At 37.5% G+C, this 19,738-nt stretch overlaps 1 protein-coding gene across 1 annotated transcript in view; it reads left to right on the forward strand.

Annotated features, from left to right (window-relative positions):
* The window catches only part of fkbp16 (FKBP prolyl isomerase 16), a 68,934-nt gene extending 52,372 nt beyond the window's left edge, over positions 1 to 16,562 (forward strand). The window contains exons 4-8 of the mRNA XM_056255753.1: positions 8,859 to 9,076; positions 11,820 to 11,995; positions 13,582 to 13,659; positions 16,090 to 16,230; positions 16,352 to 16,562. Coding sequence (XP_056111728.1) covers positions 8,859 to 9,076; positions 11,820 to 11,995; positions 13,582 to 13,659; positions 16,090 to 16,230; positions 16,352 to 16,438 — 700 coding nt within the window. The 3' untranslated portion in view covers positions 16,439 to 16,562. The remainder of the gene's footprint in view (positions 1 to 8,858; positions 9,077 to 11,819; positions 11,996 to 13,581; positions 13,660 to 16,089; positions 16,231 to 16,351) is intronic.
* The last annotated feature ends 3,176 nt before the right edge of the window (positions 16,563 to 19,738 follow it).

Consider the following 19,738-nt stretch of genomic DNA (forward strand, 5'->3'; position numbering starts at 1 on the left):
AACAAACAAAGAAACTGAAAAATTAAAATGTTTAGCCTCGTATTGCTTACGATGATTACAAGAAGCAAGTGAAAGAAATTCTGGGTCAGGGATAATTTCCCTGGACAAGCGACTAAAGTTAAACAGACACTTTGTGAAAACAACTTAGAATATTTTGCAGCTTATGAAAATTAATGTTCTGCCAATAATAATGATGAAGATTATGATTGGGTTATTATGATTAAATCAGCCACTGGTGGACTGTAAAAGAATACAGAGAACTGCTTAATCAGTAGCTCTGTTTGCATTCCTGAATGGGACACACTGCTTCAAGGGCGTGCAGTAAGTTGGAGCCGTTGAGGCTGACACATGAACCCACCAGATGACAGAGAGTGTTTTAATGGTGGTCATCAGGACCATTTAATACGTAACTCTAAATTCCCACCGAGAAGGTGTTTAAAAATGTGATAAAATGACAACACATTTCTGGTAATAATGTGAGTTTGAAAGTAGATCAGTGTTTAAATGACGATATTAAAGTTGTCGTCTGAGAAAGAACAAGAGATAAAACAAGGTCAAAAGATTGAAGTCTTAAAGTGAATCCTTTTGAAGAAAAGATCTATAATACTAATTTTTAGTGAATTGATGAATACAGGTTGATGTAAAATTAATGACTCCAACAAATGTGAGTTGCAAAATATATCAAAGTAACTTAAAGGATGATTGTGTTGTAATTAAACATTTTAAAAAGGTTTTAGATGATATAGAGAGACTAATCTCACAGATGATTTACAATAACTGCAAAAGTATCACAAGCAGAGAGTGCTTGCCTCGTCAAACTTAGTGTGAATCCTAATTGGAGATTGATAAACTCCAAGAGAAAACTGAAGTCAAATATTAAACTATGGTTGAGAACTTGACAATTAAAATTGAGATTGAGAAATGTGAAACGTTATTGAGAACTAGAATAATTATTTTTATGTAAAACAAATAAGCAGAAGCCGTACTGAATTAACAGTTGCTAAATGCTGATTAAACAAACAGCTTGAAAAGTTGACCATGAAAGAACTAGAAGCTGATGTTTAGTTTTCAAAAGATAAGTTTGTTATTGGCTGTAATGAAACAGTTTGCTTATCTGAATCTGATGTGTGCTGTGGCTGAAACTGCCAGTGCAACAGACTCAATCTGAGTGGAAATTTGTAATGCCTAAATTTCCTGATGTGTGGGCAAAAGACAAATATAAATAATATGTTCATTTGAAACCGTATGTAATATCTGGCAAAGATGCCTTAAGCTGGGATAGAGTTAAAAGATGGTAGATAAAGTTAGACGTTCAGAGTGCAGTGTACCAGTCCCTCCCTCATTCAATGTCTCTCTCTCAGTCAATGTCAGCTAAAAGCTGTTACCTGAGTCGGTGTCATAAGTGATAATAAGCTATTTGTAGTGACATCTTTGATTAGGTTATTTTAGGACCAGTAACTTCTTTGTCTGATCTTAGTCCCCACCATGAAACGGGGGAGGGGCCGACGGAAAAGTACACTGAATGTACGGTTGTGATCTAAATTCACTGAGTATAATCCAAGTAGCTAGGTTGCTGCTTTTAAGATAGTTAATGGATTTAAGTGATTAAATACTGTTGTTTTTGACCTGTCTCCCTATGTGAACACTATTAGGCAATCGGAATGGCTCTGGTGACTCTTGAACGTGCCTTTCCTAAGCTCTAGAAAACAGCTGAGTTCTGTTGAAGCAAACAGCCTGTGATGGGAAAGAGCGGTCACCAGTGGGCACGAGTGGCTACTCAATGACGGGTAAGACCTTCTATTGGCCAGACAGGGGGCAACCCAAGCCAGAGTGGATCACGTAAAGTCACTGGGCATCTCAAGATGGAGGTGTTTATGTGAGAAAGGTATGAGAGTGGAACGGATGACTGTGAGGCCAGCAGCATCCTTTATCGTTAGGGCGGATGCGCTGTGAGGAGTTACAGACAGTCTGACCCCGAAACGTGAGTGTTCCTCTAATACCAATCACCAGAAACCGCATTCATTGTATGGCTTGTTTTTTTTTTATTGTGACAAGCGTCTGCAAATATGCCAGGGGAAAACACCCTGATGGAGATTATAGATAAAGGGCTAACAGGAGTGGGCTTTCAAGAGCCAGCTGAGGCCATGAAGTGATTCCCATTAGTTGTTGTGGAGACAGTAGCAAAACTTTTTATGTACTGGTTTGCCTTATGGGCAAGGAAAATCATAGTGTTGATTTTGAACTAATAGGTCTATGACATAGTTTTAACTCCTGAAGGTCGTAAGACATGGTGGTGGCTAAAGATGAAGACAGCTCTTGTAGATTTGAGAAAAGTCTGGATAACAAGGTGAATGGTCAAAGGTTATTGTAATTAATTTAATATTACATTTTGTCTAAGTTACAGCCTTAGAAGGCTGTTGAAAAAGATTATTTATTTATAGTGAGAGAGACTGCTTGAGCGGAGGAAGGGATGGTAACTGTGTCTGTCTTTCCATTATTGGCCTGCTAGATCAAGCTGAAGCAAAATAATGATAATGAAACAAAACAACCCAGCTGACCTTGTTAAATTCTAATGAACAATGAACAAGACATGCTTTGAAACTGGTTGGGAGACCATGTAAAATTAGGTAGAAGCTACCGGAAAATGGGAAGTTTAAAATCTTATTTAAAATTTAAATCTTTTAGCAATAATATAAAGAAAAATTAATATTGAAAATGAGCAGTTAACATATGTGTGTCTAGTATGAGTGCGTGTGATGGTGACAGCACTTTATGTCTTGTATGTATTAGTTTGGGGTACTATTATTTCCTGATTTTGAGGATATTGTGTCATTAACCTCTGGAATTAGTGTTTTATCATTACAGATGGGTTAAGTGAAATGACCAACTTTAAAAAAGTTGATAATTCTAAGACAATCTGATGAAAAGACAATGCAGAACATGGGACGAGCTTTAATTGGAGTGGTTTTCCAGCTCTGTCTGCTATTGGTAATTATGAATGCTTTTGTCATTTATGATATTGAACTGAATTACTCTCTGGATTAGTATTTTATATAAATTGGAATTGTAAAGAAGATTGCCGTCCATTATGGGGTAAAACTCTTGTCTAAATTCAACTGAGGGTCTAAATTTAAATAGACAACTAGGTGGGATCATAAGGATAAACGTAGGAAAAAAAAATATATATATATAGACTTGACGGCAGAGAGACAAAGTGACACATTGGCTAAGTCACTATCCAAATTATCCAGAGTGAGCTCCCTCATTTTTATTGAAAGGCCGGAGGGCGAACAAAGAAGGAGTGAATATAACTTCTAAAAAGAAAAGGTTTTATTTCTCAATCCCTTGAATGTATGTATGACATTAGATGTCTAAGAAAACTACAATGTAATAAAGGTAAAAAGAGAAAGCAGCTATATGGCTGTGGGCTGGGATCTGAGTAACATAATATTTTGGTTTCTGTAAAACTGTAAAGATAAGTGGAACTGAGACAAATACTGTGAGAAGTAGTTATAATGAAAAATAAAGTTGAAGTTAATGATAAGAAAACAAGAGTATTGAAGAATTAATAAAATACCATGATTCCCCTAACGAGGGAACTTTAAGTGTCACTAGGCTGACAGTGGTGAGAGACTCGGATGCAGAAGGAACTGGCATTTAGGGCAAGATGGAAGAAATATAGTAGAAAAAAAAAATGTATGTAATGAAAATACAATTTCTGATAGGATTTATGGAAGTCAAATTAAGTTTAAATGGTATGAAAAAGGTTAGGGTTAGACATTGTATGATTGACAGGGATTCAAGTGATATAAGGATAAGGAATGAACAAAAGCTTTATTAAGCAGAATGGGGAACGATCCTATATTTTAGTGGTAAAATAATGACTGAAATGATGATGTGAATTTGTTTTATTTTATTTCTATTTTTTGAAACAAACAAAAAAGGGTATAAGATGTTATACAATTAAAATGGTACATGCTATGTGACCGTAAACTGAAGGATGATTTCAGTAAAGACTTAAAGTGCTTACATCGATTATTATGGGTCTTAATTATTCATATTTTATTGTTTGTTGTTTATTTTTAGTTAGACAACCATTGTGTTTTGAACCTAAAGGGTCTATAAAAGGGGTAGTGAAAATAATGGATTAACCATCCAACTTTGTTTATAATAAAAGGATTTGGAAATCATAATTTTATAAATAAAAAAAACTAGTGCATATATTCTGGTATTCATGATTATAGACAATGTCTTTATTTAGGATCTGAGTAGTGACTGTGGATCTAGCCCATGCTAGTAGGAATACAGCAATAGTGCTTGCTTATTTAGCCTGGCTTCCAATATGTACTTGTTTCGTAATCAGTTATGTGTTTTATAAAAATTTTAACCTGACTGATAAACTGAGGAAGAATGACATTGATGTCCTGTTGTGAGTGGAAGGTGGGAGAGCCTCTTAATGGGGACTGGAATTTTTAGTATCCAGCATGTCCATGACGAGGTGAAGAGACAAGTGTGACCCATCAGGGGAGCATGCGTCACCACTCCTCCCTTCCGTAGTGACCTCACTGGTTAGACCAGACGTGGCGGTATTGGACCCCACATTGGTCTAAAACGGGGGACTGAAGGGTTGGTCAAAATCCCTTGCCTCTTCAAATACATATATAATCATATATCATTTTGAATGGTTATATACTTCCTTTATAAAAATCAATAATCAAATATATTCATTATCACATAATACTTTTTATATTCTTTGTGCCTGTGAAATTATATTTTCTGGATGCAAGTAACCAGTTTCTTTTAGGTGCATCCCAATCTTACTTTGAGATTGCACGTAGTACACGCAGGACACGAAGGCCACGTAACCCACAAGGCCGTTTGTCTCTTTCTCTGGGATCAGTAGAAAGGTTAGAGGGTCCTAAAGGCAGCGTGGGCACATATGATTCTTCGCTGGACATATGGTCAAGCTATATTGAGCGTTACTATCAAACTTTAATTGTTGTATTAAAATGTATTCTTTCCAGTATATTTCCTTCCTTGGGAGTAAATGCCAGTGATCTGTTTTTCTCCCAAACGAGTGAATGTTTTAGCAGTATGTTTTGGTATACTTAACTGATAATAAGGAGCTCAGACTCTCTTCAGCCTTGATGGGAGCTGTTATTTGCTAGTGTCTGTTATTTGTGTGTGTGTGCGTATGACATTCTATGTAGGTTCTGGACGGTCGGACCAGACACCCCGGCGCCCTTCTCTAACCTGCGAGGCCACCACAGGCCTAAATCCAATGAGTGGACGACAACTATCTTTACTAATGGCGATAGGCACCCCTATCTCCTCACATGTGTTAAATTGTTTAGGCTCTTAATGTTTCTTAGCCAATGAGAATCATTCAACCTGTAAGCAATGACGTAGCTTAGACCTTGGAAATGGTATAACTGCTGTGATCTTTGTAACTGTAAGCGGGGCGGCCTACGAACTCCTGTGTGAGTCTTGAAGCTGACTTCTGCTGATGAAAATGCAAACTATCTTCAGTAAAACTTTTCTTTAATTTTTTATAATTCTGACTCCGGGTCTTCATTCTTCATATCTGGTTCTGGGTCTTTGACTGTATACCCCTTACAATATATATATATATATATATACACGGTATATACACTCACCGGCCACTTTATTAAATTCTGACTCTAACATCTGAATGTCTCAACAGAAATCGAGACTCATCAGACCAGGCAACATTTTTCCAGTCTTCAACTGTTCAATTTTGGTGAGCTCTTGCAAATTGTAGCCTCTTTTTCCTATTTGTAGTGGAGATGAGTGGTACCCGGTGGAGTCTTCTGCTGTTGTAGCCCATCCGCCTCAAGGTTGTGCGTGTTGTGGCTTCACAAATGCTTTGCTGCATACCTCGGTTGTAACGAGTGGTTATTTCAGTCACTGTTGCCCTTCTATCAGCTCGAACCAGTCTGGCCATTCTCCTCTGACCTCTGGCATCAACAAGGCATTTCCGCCCACAGAACTGCCGCTCACTGGATGTTTTTTCTTTTTCGGACCATTCTCTGTAAACCCTAGAGATGGTTGTGCGTGAAAATCCCAGTAGATTAGCAGTTTCTGAAATACTCAGACCAGCCCTTCTGGCACCAACAATCATGCCACGTTCAAAGTCACTCAAATCACCTTTCTTCCCCATACTGATGCTCGGTTTGAACTGCAGGAGATTGTCTTGACCATGTCTACATGCCTAAATGCACTGAGTTGCCGCCATGTGATTGGCTGCTTAGAAATTAAGTGTTAACGAGCAGTTGGACAGGTGTACCTAATAAAGTGGCCGGTGAGTGTATGTATAATAATCAATATATTCACTAGATTTTTTTAGAATATGCCTCATTAGCCAACACGGTCTCATGCAAAGTCATAATTAGTCAGGCAAAATGTTACGAGGTGTAATGCTAGAGTGTTGAATATTTTGATGAAGTGAAAGGAACTTATTAAAATATGAAAGGAAAATATGAGGTTAATTTTTTTAAATTACAGGTTTTTTTTCTCCCCCGCATAATTAATTGGAGTCCCAAAGAACCAAACATAAAAAAGCCGAACTCAATAAAACATACAGGTTAACTTTGGTGTATGTGTCTTTCCAGTTGAGGAAGAGTGGGGATTTGTGGCCCGGTGTGTGTGTGTGTGTGTGTGTTATAACTTTTTACAGAGTTAATTAAAAACAATGCTCAAAGAGTTGTGTGACTGTGTGTGTGTGTGTGTGTGTGTGTGTGTGTGATAACTTTTTACAGTGTTAATTCAAAACAATGCTCAAAGAATATCACAGTGAAATTTGTAGTCCACCAGAAAAGCAAGCAATGTTTTCTTCATCATGTCATCTTCATTCATTTCTACCTTCCTGAAGAATACTGAAAGAATAGTTTTTGTTGTTTTTTTGACACAAGCCTCAATCCGCCAGAGCATAATATGGTCTTCTAAAGAGGCCTCTGCCAGTACTAGAGTTCAGATCTGGGCATGGGCGTAGATTACGCGGGGGACGGGGGGGACGTGTCCCCCCCACTTTTTATAAAATGTAAATTCGTCCCCCGCACTTTTTCATAGGGCAAATGTGTCTATGACAAGCTGAGGTTTTCGCGGGTGTGTAATGTGTATAGCCTGCCCTACATCGAGATTTAAAATCCAAAGAAAGGATAGTCTATCTACATACGTGACTTTCACGCTTCCATGGTAATCAGTCACTAGCTCGTGCGACACGCCCATGCTCGCAGCCGCGCCGAATCCATCAGTTTCATAGAGTTCAAAACGGCAAAAAAAACTCTTCACTCCTTTTTCACGAAAAAGTCAAGCACTGTAAGTAAGTTGTCATGTGGTATCGGAATTGTGTTGCACAATGATGAATAACTGTCTATTTATCTTGTTGAATAATTAACAAGTTTTGTTGTAAATTGGAAATATTCACTATACCCGCACAAACGTGCACTATTTTCAATCTTTTTTTATTCGTAATGTCTTTTATTTTCACAGATATGTTATCAAAGCAGTTCAAATTAGAATAAACATTGTTAATGCTGAATTTGTATGTTCATGCATTAACAGCCACAATCTGCTTGAATCAGGCAGTAACATGTGTAGACTATGATGTTTACCATAATTTGGTAACACTTTACAATTAGATAAAAAAGTTTGTAGACAAACTTGAAGTTCTCTTGAAAAAGCCTAACTAGAAAGTTTGAAGTATTTTTAAAAGCTTGACGTTTGAAGGTTTTCAATTGGAAAGTTTTAGTTTAGTAGGCTAAGACAGACTTTATAGGCTATTAAGGAAATGTTATTTTGCCAAAAGAAGAACTTTTATTTTAAGTAAATGTTATTTTTAAATCAGCCTACTTCAGTGTGATATTTAACCATATTATCATGCTTAACAGTAACACTGACAATTTGAATAATTGTAATGCGATGATCAGATATCTAAATCAGAGAATATCATATGTTTGGGCGGTTGATTATTTATTTATTTTTAACAGTGGATTCGGGGGACTCAAAGTGCACCACATTAATGAATTTATTTTTAAAATGTACAAAATTTTCTTCCGGGGGGGCATGCCCCCGGACCCCCCTACAAGTAGGCTACCGAGATTCACCTACAAAAATACTGTGGGAAAAACAGCAGGCTATATGATGGTCTACGAAAAAAAAAAATGTTATTATCTAATTAAAATACATGATCAGGATTTTACCACCTCCGCCTCATTTAAGCCAGGAAAAACCCTGCAATATAAAGTACTGAACATCTACATTTCTTTCTTTCTGTTGTTTTGCTTTAAAAATAAATAGCATATTAAGCCACTTAACCTGTCAACAAAAGTCTGAAAAAAAAATGGTATTACACGTCTTGACATTCTGTCCCCCTCACTTTTGAAATGATGGCTACGCCCCTGGATCTGGGCAAAGTAAGGACAGAGCACACACACACACACACACACACACACAGGATACAAGCCCTTTGCCTCTCAAAAGGCAGCAGGCAGCCAGTGTTCACAACAGCAGCTCTCCCATTCCTCTCTCTCTTTTCCCTTCTCTCAAACAAAAACAACCACAATACCGCAGCACAAAAATAACAGACTTACTCGAAAGACGATATATTTAAAATAAAGAGAGATAATAAAAAAATAGCTTCCACTAACTGCCAACATCTCTAAAACTGTCTAACAGTAATTGAATTATCTACAGTACAGAATAAACACAGCCAGGAATCAGGGAGACACGACAGACAGGCTAATTCAACAACTAGTGAAAGAAAATGAGTTCTTTCAGTGGTCTGAGATCTTGTGAATGAATGGAGCTTCATTGCTGTGTTTGTGTTTTATTGGCAGGGAGCCTGATATACCAGCCTGGACACCTCTCCTGTATCAGCTGCAACTCCTAGGCTTCAGAGAAAAGCAAGACCCCCTTTCACTGCCCGTTCCCGACCGGATCCGAATCGGCAACCAGAAACGCGAGCGAGGCAACTTCTACTTCCAGAGGGAAGAGTACAGCATGGCATCACAGGCTTACTGCATGGCTTTAGATGTGCTTACGACACGCACACTGGGTAATTCACACCACAGCGCCCTTCAAACACCTGTGTCACATAATGCATTAATCAGGAACAAGCCAGTACATGGAGAAACAGAAACGCATAAGGACACAGATCTCAATAATAATAAAAAATTCTTTATAAAACTGATTTTGCTATAGAACTATTTATGTTATAGAATATTTATTTTTAATATTATACATAAATATTATTGTATTATTTTCTTGATCATTGTAATAATAGAAAATGTATTGCATATTACTATAAAAACTAAGCTAATTGCTAATTACAAATACTACTGTTTAACCAATACCATAAGTAAACCCATACTCATACACACTATATCATTTTTCTATCAGCTTCATGGTATCTAATAAATCATTCAATGGTGATGGAGAAACCCTGTAATAGCTCTCAATCCAGCCAGTTCTAGCAGCTCAGCTAATCTATTTGATCAATAATCATGTCATCGGAATGCTCAGTCATGTCCGCAAGCTGTGGCCACCCTGAGAAACGCTCTTATTAAACCCTACGCTAATCAAACGCAATAAATCTACATGTTATTTCCACCTCCTTAATCATGGTAATTGCTGGAAAGCCTGGCCCATCTTAACAGGAACGTTTGACAGTAATGAGACAGTAAAGTGCAAAGCACCGCTCTGGGTTAGACACTGATAATGACCACATATGCAGAAGTGATCTCCACATCGCCACAGTCTCCACTGACCACTCAAGCATCACATATTAGACTCTCCTTCATTTTATACACAATATTTTTCTACATTCATATACATATCCCACTAAGCAGGAATTTAATAAATTATTTCGGGAAAAGATTATGTGTAAGACACAGTAAGTCACTCTGATATCCATAAAATTACTGTTGGCAACATGTTTTCCACAATCAGCAATCGCATTTCATCAATCATTAATATATTTAATGCAGTATCACATGGCCATTTACACAGAACGCATTTTGATCTTAGCCTCTGAGCAACAAACACTAGGTGTTTCATTCCTAAATTAATCAGTGTTATTAAACGAATCAGTTAAGTGATTGATTCAATGACTCACTCATAAAGAAGCTCACTTTTATTCCTGAATTGGGTACGATTAGCCTACACGACAACGATATGCTTAAAACGGATACGTTTTTACTTTGCGTCTTCCGCATAGAGACGGAAGATTCCCATTCACACAAGGATCAACAAAAACAACTAAAAACGCTATATTTTGCTGCCAGGCCATTAGATGGCGATGAAACACTATAGTCTGAACACGTAATATCGTCTTCAGAGATTCACGTTTTTGTTTGTTTACACAGAGACCGTTTTCAAAAACTTGCACTTTGAACCCCGTTTTCAAAACTTAGCGTTTTCAGGCACCCAAAATGCTGTTATCATGTAAACGAACGGCCAAAACGCATAAAAAGTTTCACGTTTTTAGTTGTAAACGGTGTCGTGTAAACACCCCCTTAATCAACATTGTTGAATGAATGAGTGAATGATAAAGATAGTCCCTTGTCGCCACCTACTGGTGCAATGATGTAACCTGCAGAAAGAGCCAATGAAAAATCCCCCACCACTAATGCACAGGCTAACAGTCTCTCTGGAACAAAGAGTCAAACGTTATGATGTGAAAAACGAAGCTTTTCAAACCTTTAAATCAATTGAACCAATTGCTTTGCAAAATGATTCTCTGGTAAGAACAGTGTAAAAGCAATGAAAACTCAGCCCAAACATGCATAAAAACACCTTTTATCAAAACTTGAAAATGTTTTATTGAAAATGTAGTCTATTAAATAGAAAATTAAAATGACAATTTTCAAATCTAAATATCGAGTATGTATAATATGTGTTATTTTATGAAATTGTAGGGCTTGTTTTAGTTTGTTTTATGAAAGGTTTGGTTAATCAGGCCAATAAGAGACTATTAGTATTAACTACAAATTTGGCTTTAAATTATACAATTTAATCATTAAAAATGTCTGAAAATGCATAAAACTGATCCTAGGGCAGGTAAAAACCAGATAGAAACTACTCCATTGGTTCAGAGAGAACTTAAAGGAGCTGTATGTAAGAAATGTATTTCAATTAATCATAAAATGGCCCTGATGTGTCTCTAGACATTAAGAAATCATGTTCATTTCAAATACTTATATCACTGACAACAGTAGTACGGCCACGATATTGTCATTTAAAAAGTGAAGTTGCAGCCCTCAACTGATGTTGATGTTGTCATCTTGTGTTTTGGCCTGAAGCCCCACCCTCCACCTATCTACCAATCACGAAGTCAGTAGTGTTTCGGCATCCGGGTTGCCAGCTCTGCTCTAGTTGAAAGCTCCTTGTAGCAGCCTACGTTCCTGCTGGATCCTGCAGCCTATCTGGCAACCTCGAGTCAGGGGGGAGGGGGAGGGGATACACCGCTCTACAGTAATTTGAAAGTGATTGCAGTACCAGTTTTGGCCACAATCTTACATACAGCTCCTTTAAATCACCTGACTTTGGCAGTTTGATATGCATTTCGAAACAATGATTTCAAAGGTTTCGAAGCTTTATAAATCAGTGTTTCAAATCACTAGTGAAAGTTCCAGTGCTGCTGGACTGAACACTGCTTGACCAATCAGATTCTACTGTACAGTTTACGCTGGATTGATCAATATCAAACAAACATTTTTAATTGTTTATCATTTCCTCGAAATGAATGGCTGGTGTTATGCATTACTACAGAGGGTCTGTACAATTGTATCCTCCTACAGACGGTCAAAGCTGTGAGGCAGAGGAAGAAGAGGTGAACGACTACCGGGTCAAATGTCTGAATAACCTGGCCGCAGCACAGCTGAAGCTTGGACATTTCGATGAGGCGCTGCACACCAGTCAAGATGTGCTGTTTCTCGATCCCCAGAATATCAAAGCGTTATTCAGAAAAGGAAAGGTATGGGTGAATATTATTTAACAACAAGATAGATGCATAGCCCTGAACGGTTAAACTTCTACCCTAGTTAAACTCACCTGATCAATCTAATCAAGTCCTTCAGGCTTAAGCCTTGTCCACACTAATACGTTTTCATCTGAAAATGCATCTTTTTCTCTCCGTTTTGGCCTTCGGTCCACACAAACAAAGACGGAGCATTTTGAAAACGCACTCCGAAGTGGATGAATTTGAAAACGCTTATTGTACCAATAGATATCTATGTTTATCCCGGTATTATTGTGCCTGTTATCTGCTATTCACTTTCACACTGTCGCTAAAGATGTTTCTTCATATCACAGTCCTGCAAAGTTGACAGAAAATTCACTCGCAATTGCTGTCCTGCAGCAAAACATGAGGGCAATGCGTTTTAGACCAAACATATAATGGTGAGTGAGTGCGACCTGGACGCATCAGTGAATGGTGAGATATTTTGCTAAATAAAATGATCCTGCCAGAAGAATAACATTAGGACTTCATTACGTCAGTTCCGACTGTATCATCTTTTTTACGCAGTGTTTCCTCTAGGATTTTTTCCAGCCGTGGTGGCAGGCCCATTTCGCTAGGGGAGGGGGCGTGGCCCATGAGTGATATTCCCACTGGCCACGCCCCCTTATCCCAGGTGTTTAAACTTCCCCTAAGCATTATAACATGAAAGGCGCCAATAAGAGCGGCAAAGCGATTATGCGCATCCCGTGCGCAGAATGATGCACTTGAAGCAACGCGAAGTCACAGCGTGCAGCGCTTCGCATTGAAAAGTTCAAAGCGAAGAGATTATATTTATCTATGCTTAATGTATTATATCTATGCAACAATTTATTGAGCCTTTTCTTTTAACAGTTTTAAATTTCAGTTAACTTACAGTGCGCATTTTGAAGAACAATTCATAGTGCTCTCTACTCTAGTGCTGTAGTAACAGACACCCGGGAGAAAGGAATATGATTTAGAAAGCGCTATAAACTCTAGCAAGATAAGGTAATTTTATGCAAACTATAGATCTTTATCTATAAATAAAGTATAATAATGCGAACATTGATCTTGAAGAGAGTGTCGTCGTGTTACTGTCGTACCCGAACGTGACGTGCTGTTTGAATGCTGAATGGAGAATGACTGAGGAGAGATGAGTTTCCATTAACTTTAACTTAACGCCTTAAATATACATTTTTACCTCACATTATGCTATTGAATGACTTTAGAAGTCTTGGAATATAGTGCGAAAACTTTATGGTGCTTTACAATGTTTTGTATGCCTTTAGTGGGGCTTAACAATAACACATACAATATCGGACCGAGAAGCTGCAGCCGTGGCGGGATGATTTTAGGTGTGGCGGCCCGCCACGGCAGAATGAATGTAGCGGAAACACTGTTACGCATGCTCAACTAGGTGAATTTGCCGTTTTCTGACATTTTAGTGTGGATGTGAAACATTTGGAAAACGCTTGAAAACATTACTGTGGAAGGAGAGTGTTTTGAAACTAAAACGTCATTTTAAAATGAGTCAGAGTCATATTAACTGTAGCCTAATCTGGAAATGTAAACTGTGTCTGCAGCTTTTATCTGACAAGGGTGATTATGAGGAGGCCATGGAGACCTTGAAGAAGGCTTTGAAACTGGAGCCGTCCACTAAGGTGAGAGACGGCACCGTATCTCCTGAACACATCTACATTTCACGTTAACTGGCAACAGAAAATCCCATTAGCTATTTACAGTTCAACCAAGGCCTTTGTGAAATACCTGGCCTAACTAGAGCAGTGATATTAAGTTTTATTTCAAATTCAATGTCAGCTCATATACTCACTGTGGGTCAGGGATGAAGTGTTTGTATTTAATGAAAGGTGCATGTAATATTTAGGCTTATGATTCTATTGAGCTTTCAGTGTTCATAAGTACAAGTACTTTCCAAAAATACTTTAAATGAGTCCAGGAACAGAGAATGATTCATGGCTCTGTTCAGGATTGTGGATCGATTTGGCCTAGTTAAGATGTGAACAAAATGGCTGGCCACTTACATTTTTTTTCTTTTTATGTATGGCCCTATCACAGTTTTTCAACAGGTCTGTATAAATTTACAACACAAACATCCTGAGAAATCCACCAAATCAGTCAGTAAGAGTGCATACAAACAATATTTGTTTCTACAGGTAGACTCCTAGTAGCAGAGAATGACTTTTGTGCTGTGTTACAACAATCCACCGAACCAAAACTTGTTCTGTCATGCCTTTGCCTTATGTCAAATCCTCAGAGCAGCCACCAAGATTACGGCTGTCTGGAGCCACTAAATGGACACGAAGTTACACACACATCCTCTCACTAGCCTTCCTGTAATAAAGTGAATCAGCACTTAATACACTGAGGATGTTTATGACACGCGAAAATCAATAAACAGAACAATTCATTCAATCAAAACAGAAAATTATTATGGCCCATTCTGTGTTAAAAAACAAAAAAACAAAATGCCATATCTGATCTGATTCCTTCACGAAAGGCCATAATGCAATAAAAGTTTTCACGCTTTAATCATTTTTATATAATTTTATATTTTGTATATAATAATATAATATAGAAAATCCACAGACTGTATCTGGGCCGGAGGGATTTTGATCCAAACTGAGCTTTGACCCAGAGTGCTCATGGTGAAGAGTGAGCTTTGTCTAGACAAAACTAAAATATCTGCTGTTGCTATAATGACACCCCGTCTGGAAGACAGGGCAAAGCAAACATTTCCTCGGGAGGGAACTCATTGCAAAATTCAAATTAAGATCATAGAGTCAGAGACGGCATGGGATCGAATACATGTGGTAATACATGTGGTGCTATATATTTCAGCCTGTTAGCAGTATCTTAAGTGTACAGTCTTTGCTAATGGATTTTGATTGTAATTATACATGTATCCAAATCTGTACCCATTATATTCTAAGGAAAATGTTCAGACCCATTCCAAATGGGATATAAAATCTGAATGGTGTTAAAGTATAAGGCATATAAAAAGTATATCTGATATCTGTCAAAGACCAGATCCTACAACTGATAAAATCAAGGTCAAGAAATATATTGATCTACAAGAATACAATAAGCAGATTTAAAGGGATAGTACTCACCCTCATGTCATTCCAAACCCATAAGATTTTCGTTTATCTTCAGAACACAAATGAAAATCTTTTTGATGAAATCGGAGCTTTCTGTCCCTCCATTGACAGCTACGCAACTACGACTTTATGCTTCAAAAAGTTCATAAAGGGATTGTAAAAATAATCAATATTAATTGAGCGTTTAAATTAAGCTCAAACGTGCTGCGTAAAACGAGAATGAACCTCATTGGTTCTTGCTGAAGCTCAAACGTCATGAGCTTACATTTACCACAACTGATGTGAGTTGATGAATGTTTTTATGTGAATAAAAGCCTAAATTCAATCTGTTTATCATATAAAGCGATCGAGTCTCTTCATCAAATTTGGACTAATCCACTCAATTCATATCAATTAGTTTTACAATCTCTTTATTAACTGTTTGAAGCATCAAAGTGGTTGTTGTGTCGCCGTCTATGGAGGGACAGAAATCTCTCAGATTTCATCAAAAAGATCTTCATTTATGTTCTGAAGATGAACGAAAGTCTTACGGGTTTGGAACGACATGAGGGTGAAAAATTAACGACAGAATTTTCATTTTTGGGTGAACTTTAAGTGTTTAAAACTTAACATGAGCAGCTCACTCTCGTCATTTACAAACAACAAAAACAACAAAGTTAATGTTGTTCTGAGAATTATTTAACAAACACTCTTTAATATGCGTTTTACCTTTGAGATGAAGTGGAGTTGCTTTTCTAAAGCACGATCGCCAGCCAGTGTAGTTTCACATGTTGTGGAAACCCAATCATGACTGTCCTGAGACGCAGCTTCCAGTCAGTGAAATGGCACCATCTGTTGGTCAGTGTTAGCAACAGCAGCGCATGTTTTCCTCACAGAACTGTACAAAGTTCACACAGGATAAAAAAAGTTGTTGTGTTTTGCCTTGTATTAGGGTTTTGAATGATATTTTTTTTTTCTTGATGTATTTTATAGGCTATTCATGCTGAACTGTCCAAACTGGTAAAAAGACAGGCGGGGGAAAATGAGACCCAGAATTGGCAAGCTAAACCAGCTCAAGTGTTTGGCGAAAACATAGCGCCCTTTCTGACACCCCCGCCCAAAAAGAAGCCGTTTGTAAGTGACTGACTACCACCTAGTGAAGAGCATAAAAGTGGTGGGAAAATCCTTTCAAAGTGTGCCAGTGCTGGCGCCCGAGTGCCTCCATCGTTTGATCTCGTTTCTTACTCTGTTTCAGGGAATTTCTTGGAAGTTTCTGCTTGGAGCTCTGGTGGTGGCCTTGGGTAGTTTAGTCACATCTGTGGTCCTGACCGCACGAAACTAGCTCTCTCGACCTACTTGCAAATTAACTTACAAGTCTCACAAACAAACATTCCACAAAGCTGCCAAGGGACGGAGGGAAAATGCACTGAACTGTTTAAAGAGCGGCTGCATGGGCGGCTCTACCAATGCAAAGCAGTATACGCACAGAAAAAGGGGCAAGGCAAATGTGTTTTTATGGCAAATATTTTAAACGCAAGTATTAATATGTTTGGCGTTTTGTATCACTTTCTAATGCATCACGCGCCTTGATGGAATTATCGATTGGGGGAACAGCTGTGTTATCTATTTATTATAGAAAATATTTGATTCAGTTATGCGTGGAGAAATGTCTAAGATAACAATAAATCAGTATTACAACCGAAATACAAAATTGTTGCTGATTTTTGTGTGTGTGTCAAACTAAATATGAATCCATGTGCAGAAAATTAATGAACTTTTTTTTATTTTATAGCTATTTGTTGACATTGATATGACAAAATACATATGGAAAATAAATTATATAAAATAGAACAAATAAAGTCACCCCGCTAAAGTAAACATTTCAGCGCTGTCAAATCGATTAATCACATCTAACATAAAAGTTTGTGTTTATATAATATGTGCGTTTCTAATATATAATGTCACACACATTACATACACTTTTATGTTAGATGGGATGAATTGTGATTAATTGATTTTACAGAACTATTTTAAACCTATTCTACTTTCATAATGTGAAAGATGATTCTGAAGCACTTATTTTTTACTTTAGGAATTGGTTGGATAATAATACGTGGGAATTAATATTTTTGTAAAACAACTTCTACATTGCTCTTCCACATTATCCAAGTTGTTTCATTGTATAAATGAATATATTAATACAATATAGATTGATGAATATGTTCTGAGTTTATTGAAATTCAAAAAAAAAAAAAAATTTTTAAAAGTATTTAGTTCTTAACATTTCTGGAATAACAAAATTAATTGTGGTTAGTTAAAATACCAACCCCTACATGTTTTTGTTACTACATTTTTTGGAAAACAAGCAGCTTTGTATAAGAAATGCCAGAGGAAATATATTCCCTTGTATTGAGGGTCATTTGAATAGTGTTGCACTATAGGGGGCCTTCAAATAAAAAAGTTTGAGAACCAGTGGATCAGAGTATACAAAGACAATTTTCTTTCAAATAACATGCACCGATAAATCATTCATAAGACCAGGGAAATGCATTAAGAAAGCAAATAAGGTCTATTTTGACTTCATGTTGATTTTACATCTGCCCTTAGAAGTGGAACTCTATCTGGCCTTGAATACTAACCCACACAATTACTCTGGTTCCACTCCAGGGTTCAGTTTCCTATGAGCATTACTCTGTCCGCCTCCACACTCCAGTAAACAGTCTGAGCAGTGACTCATCATACAGAGGATCAAATATTAATATATTGTTGGCCAAACCTGTTGGTGTGACGTGTCGGAGGAAGATCACAGATTCTGTCCCTGACTGTTATTAATGCAGACATTGTATCTGATAACAGCACAGGCGGCGTTTCTCTCAGATGAATGGCTGAAGTGTCGGTTCTGCTTTGCTGTGGTCATTAGAGTGCAACTATGACTTTAACAGAAATGGTTGTTTTAAATGCGAACAGAATAACAAAACGCATAACAGAATGAGTTTCTGCAAGCTACATATTACCCAAAATATTTCATAGGCATATTGGCTTTATGACTTACAGTAGCTACGTTATTGGCATCCCGTGTCTTGATGTTCCCTGCCTTAACATGCACCAGGAATGAAGATGGCAGACTTTTAAGATAGGAAGTTTCTACAGTAATTATGTATTTTTGTAGGCCAACCCAGAAGTCGGCCTATAGTTCTGACCATATGCTGCTCTCGTTCAGTGTTAATCTCTCACTCTGCAAATCGAATCTCCCACGTACTATAACATTCCGAAATAAGGATGTCAACTTGGACAATTTATCCTCTAGCGTCACCAGCTTTCCCAGCACTGACAGTTTTCCTATGAACTGCTCTCTCAATACAACAAGAACCTTCATAACCTCCATAACAAGAACCTTCATTCCTCCACTCAAAACCAGGACTGTTTCCTTTACTCTATCTGCACCATGGTTTACTCCCACTCTTAGAAAATTAAAAACAAAAGGACGACAACTCGAAAGACTTTACAGGAAAACCAGTCTCGCTGTGCACAACAAGGACATGCATTCAAACCACACTTTTTTTTTTTTTACAAGATTCTATTTCTAAAGCTAAAACCACTTACTCTTCTAGTTTAATCAGTTAAAGTAAAGGAAATTCAAAGGCCCTTTTTCCCTCATTACAAACTTCACAGCACCTCAGGACCACTTGTACTCTTCTGATTTTTGTACTGTATTTTATTTTTTCTCTTTAAAATTTGAACATCCACCAGCAATTTGTTTTCATCTGGTCTGAACTCACCTGTCCCAGTTTTAATTTTCTCCCACCCACTTACTCACAGCATTTACCTTACCCTCAGTAAATTTAATTTCCAAACTCATTCAAAAATCCAAATCTTCAACCTGCAGATTAGACCCATTTCCTACTGTTCTTGTAAAGGCCATTGTCCCTTTTCTGTCCCCTCTCATTACAGACATCATTCACTCTCCTCTTACCACTGGAATTCTTAAAAAAAACTGGTTTGGATCTCAACAACCTTAATTTTCATCCCATTTCAAATCTTCCATTCATCTCCAAAATTCTTGAAAAAAACAACATCTTTCCTACAATAATAGATATGAACAATTCTATAAGAACAATTCTAGTCTGGTTTCAATCCTCTTCGTAGGACAGAAACAGCACTCCTTAAAATCACTTATGACCTTCTCCTAGCAGCTGACTCGTTTACTATCCATTCTCCTTCTGCTTGATTTGAATGCGGCCTGCAAAACAATTTCACACACCATCCTTCTAGATAGACTCGCCTCTATTGGTATCACGAACACACCTCTTAACTGGTTTTATTCATTTCTCTCAGGCCGCACTCAGTTCATTCATTTAAAATCCTTCACCTCTCATTCAGTCCCTGTCATCACAGGAGTGCCTCAGGGCTCTGTCCAGGGGCCCCTGCAGTTCATTATCTTCTCCCTCTTGGTTACATTTTCCATAAATATCAGATTCACTTCCATTGCTACACAGATGACACCCAGCTCTATCTTTCAACCAAACCTAATTCAAAACTTCCTCCATCTTCCTTTACTAACTGTCTTCTTGACATAAAATCCTGGTTCACTTCAAACTTCCTCAAATTAAATAGCAATAAAACAGTTTAATATTAATCTTGT

This window comes from Rhinichthys klamathensis, unplaced genomic scaffold (assembly GCF_029890125.1).
Source record: "Rhinichthys klamathensis goyatoka isolate OS25496 unplaced genomic scaffold, OSU_Roscu_1.1 h1tg000005l_1, whole genome shotgun sequence".
In the NCBI taxonomy this organism is placed as follows: Eukaryota; Metazoa; Chordata; class Actinopteri; order Cypriniformes; family Leuciscidae; genus Rhinichthys; species Rhinichthys klamathensis.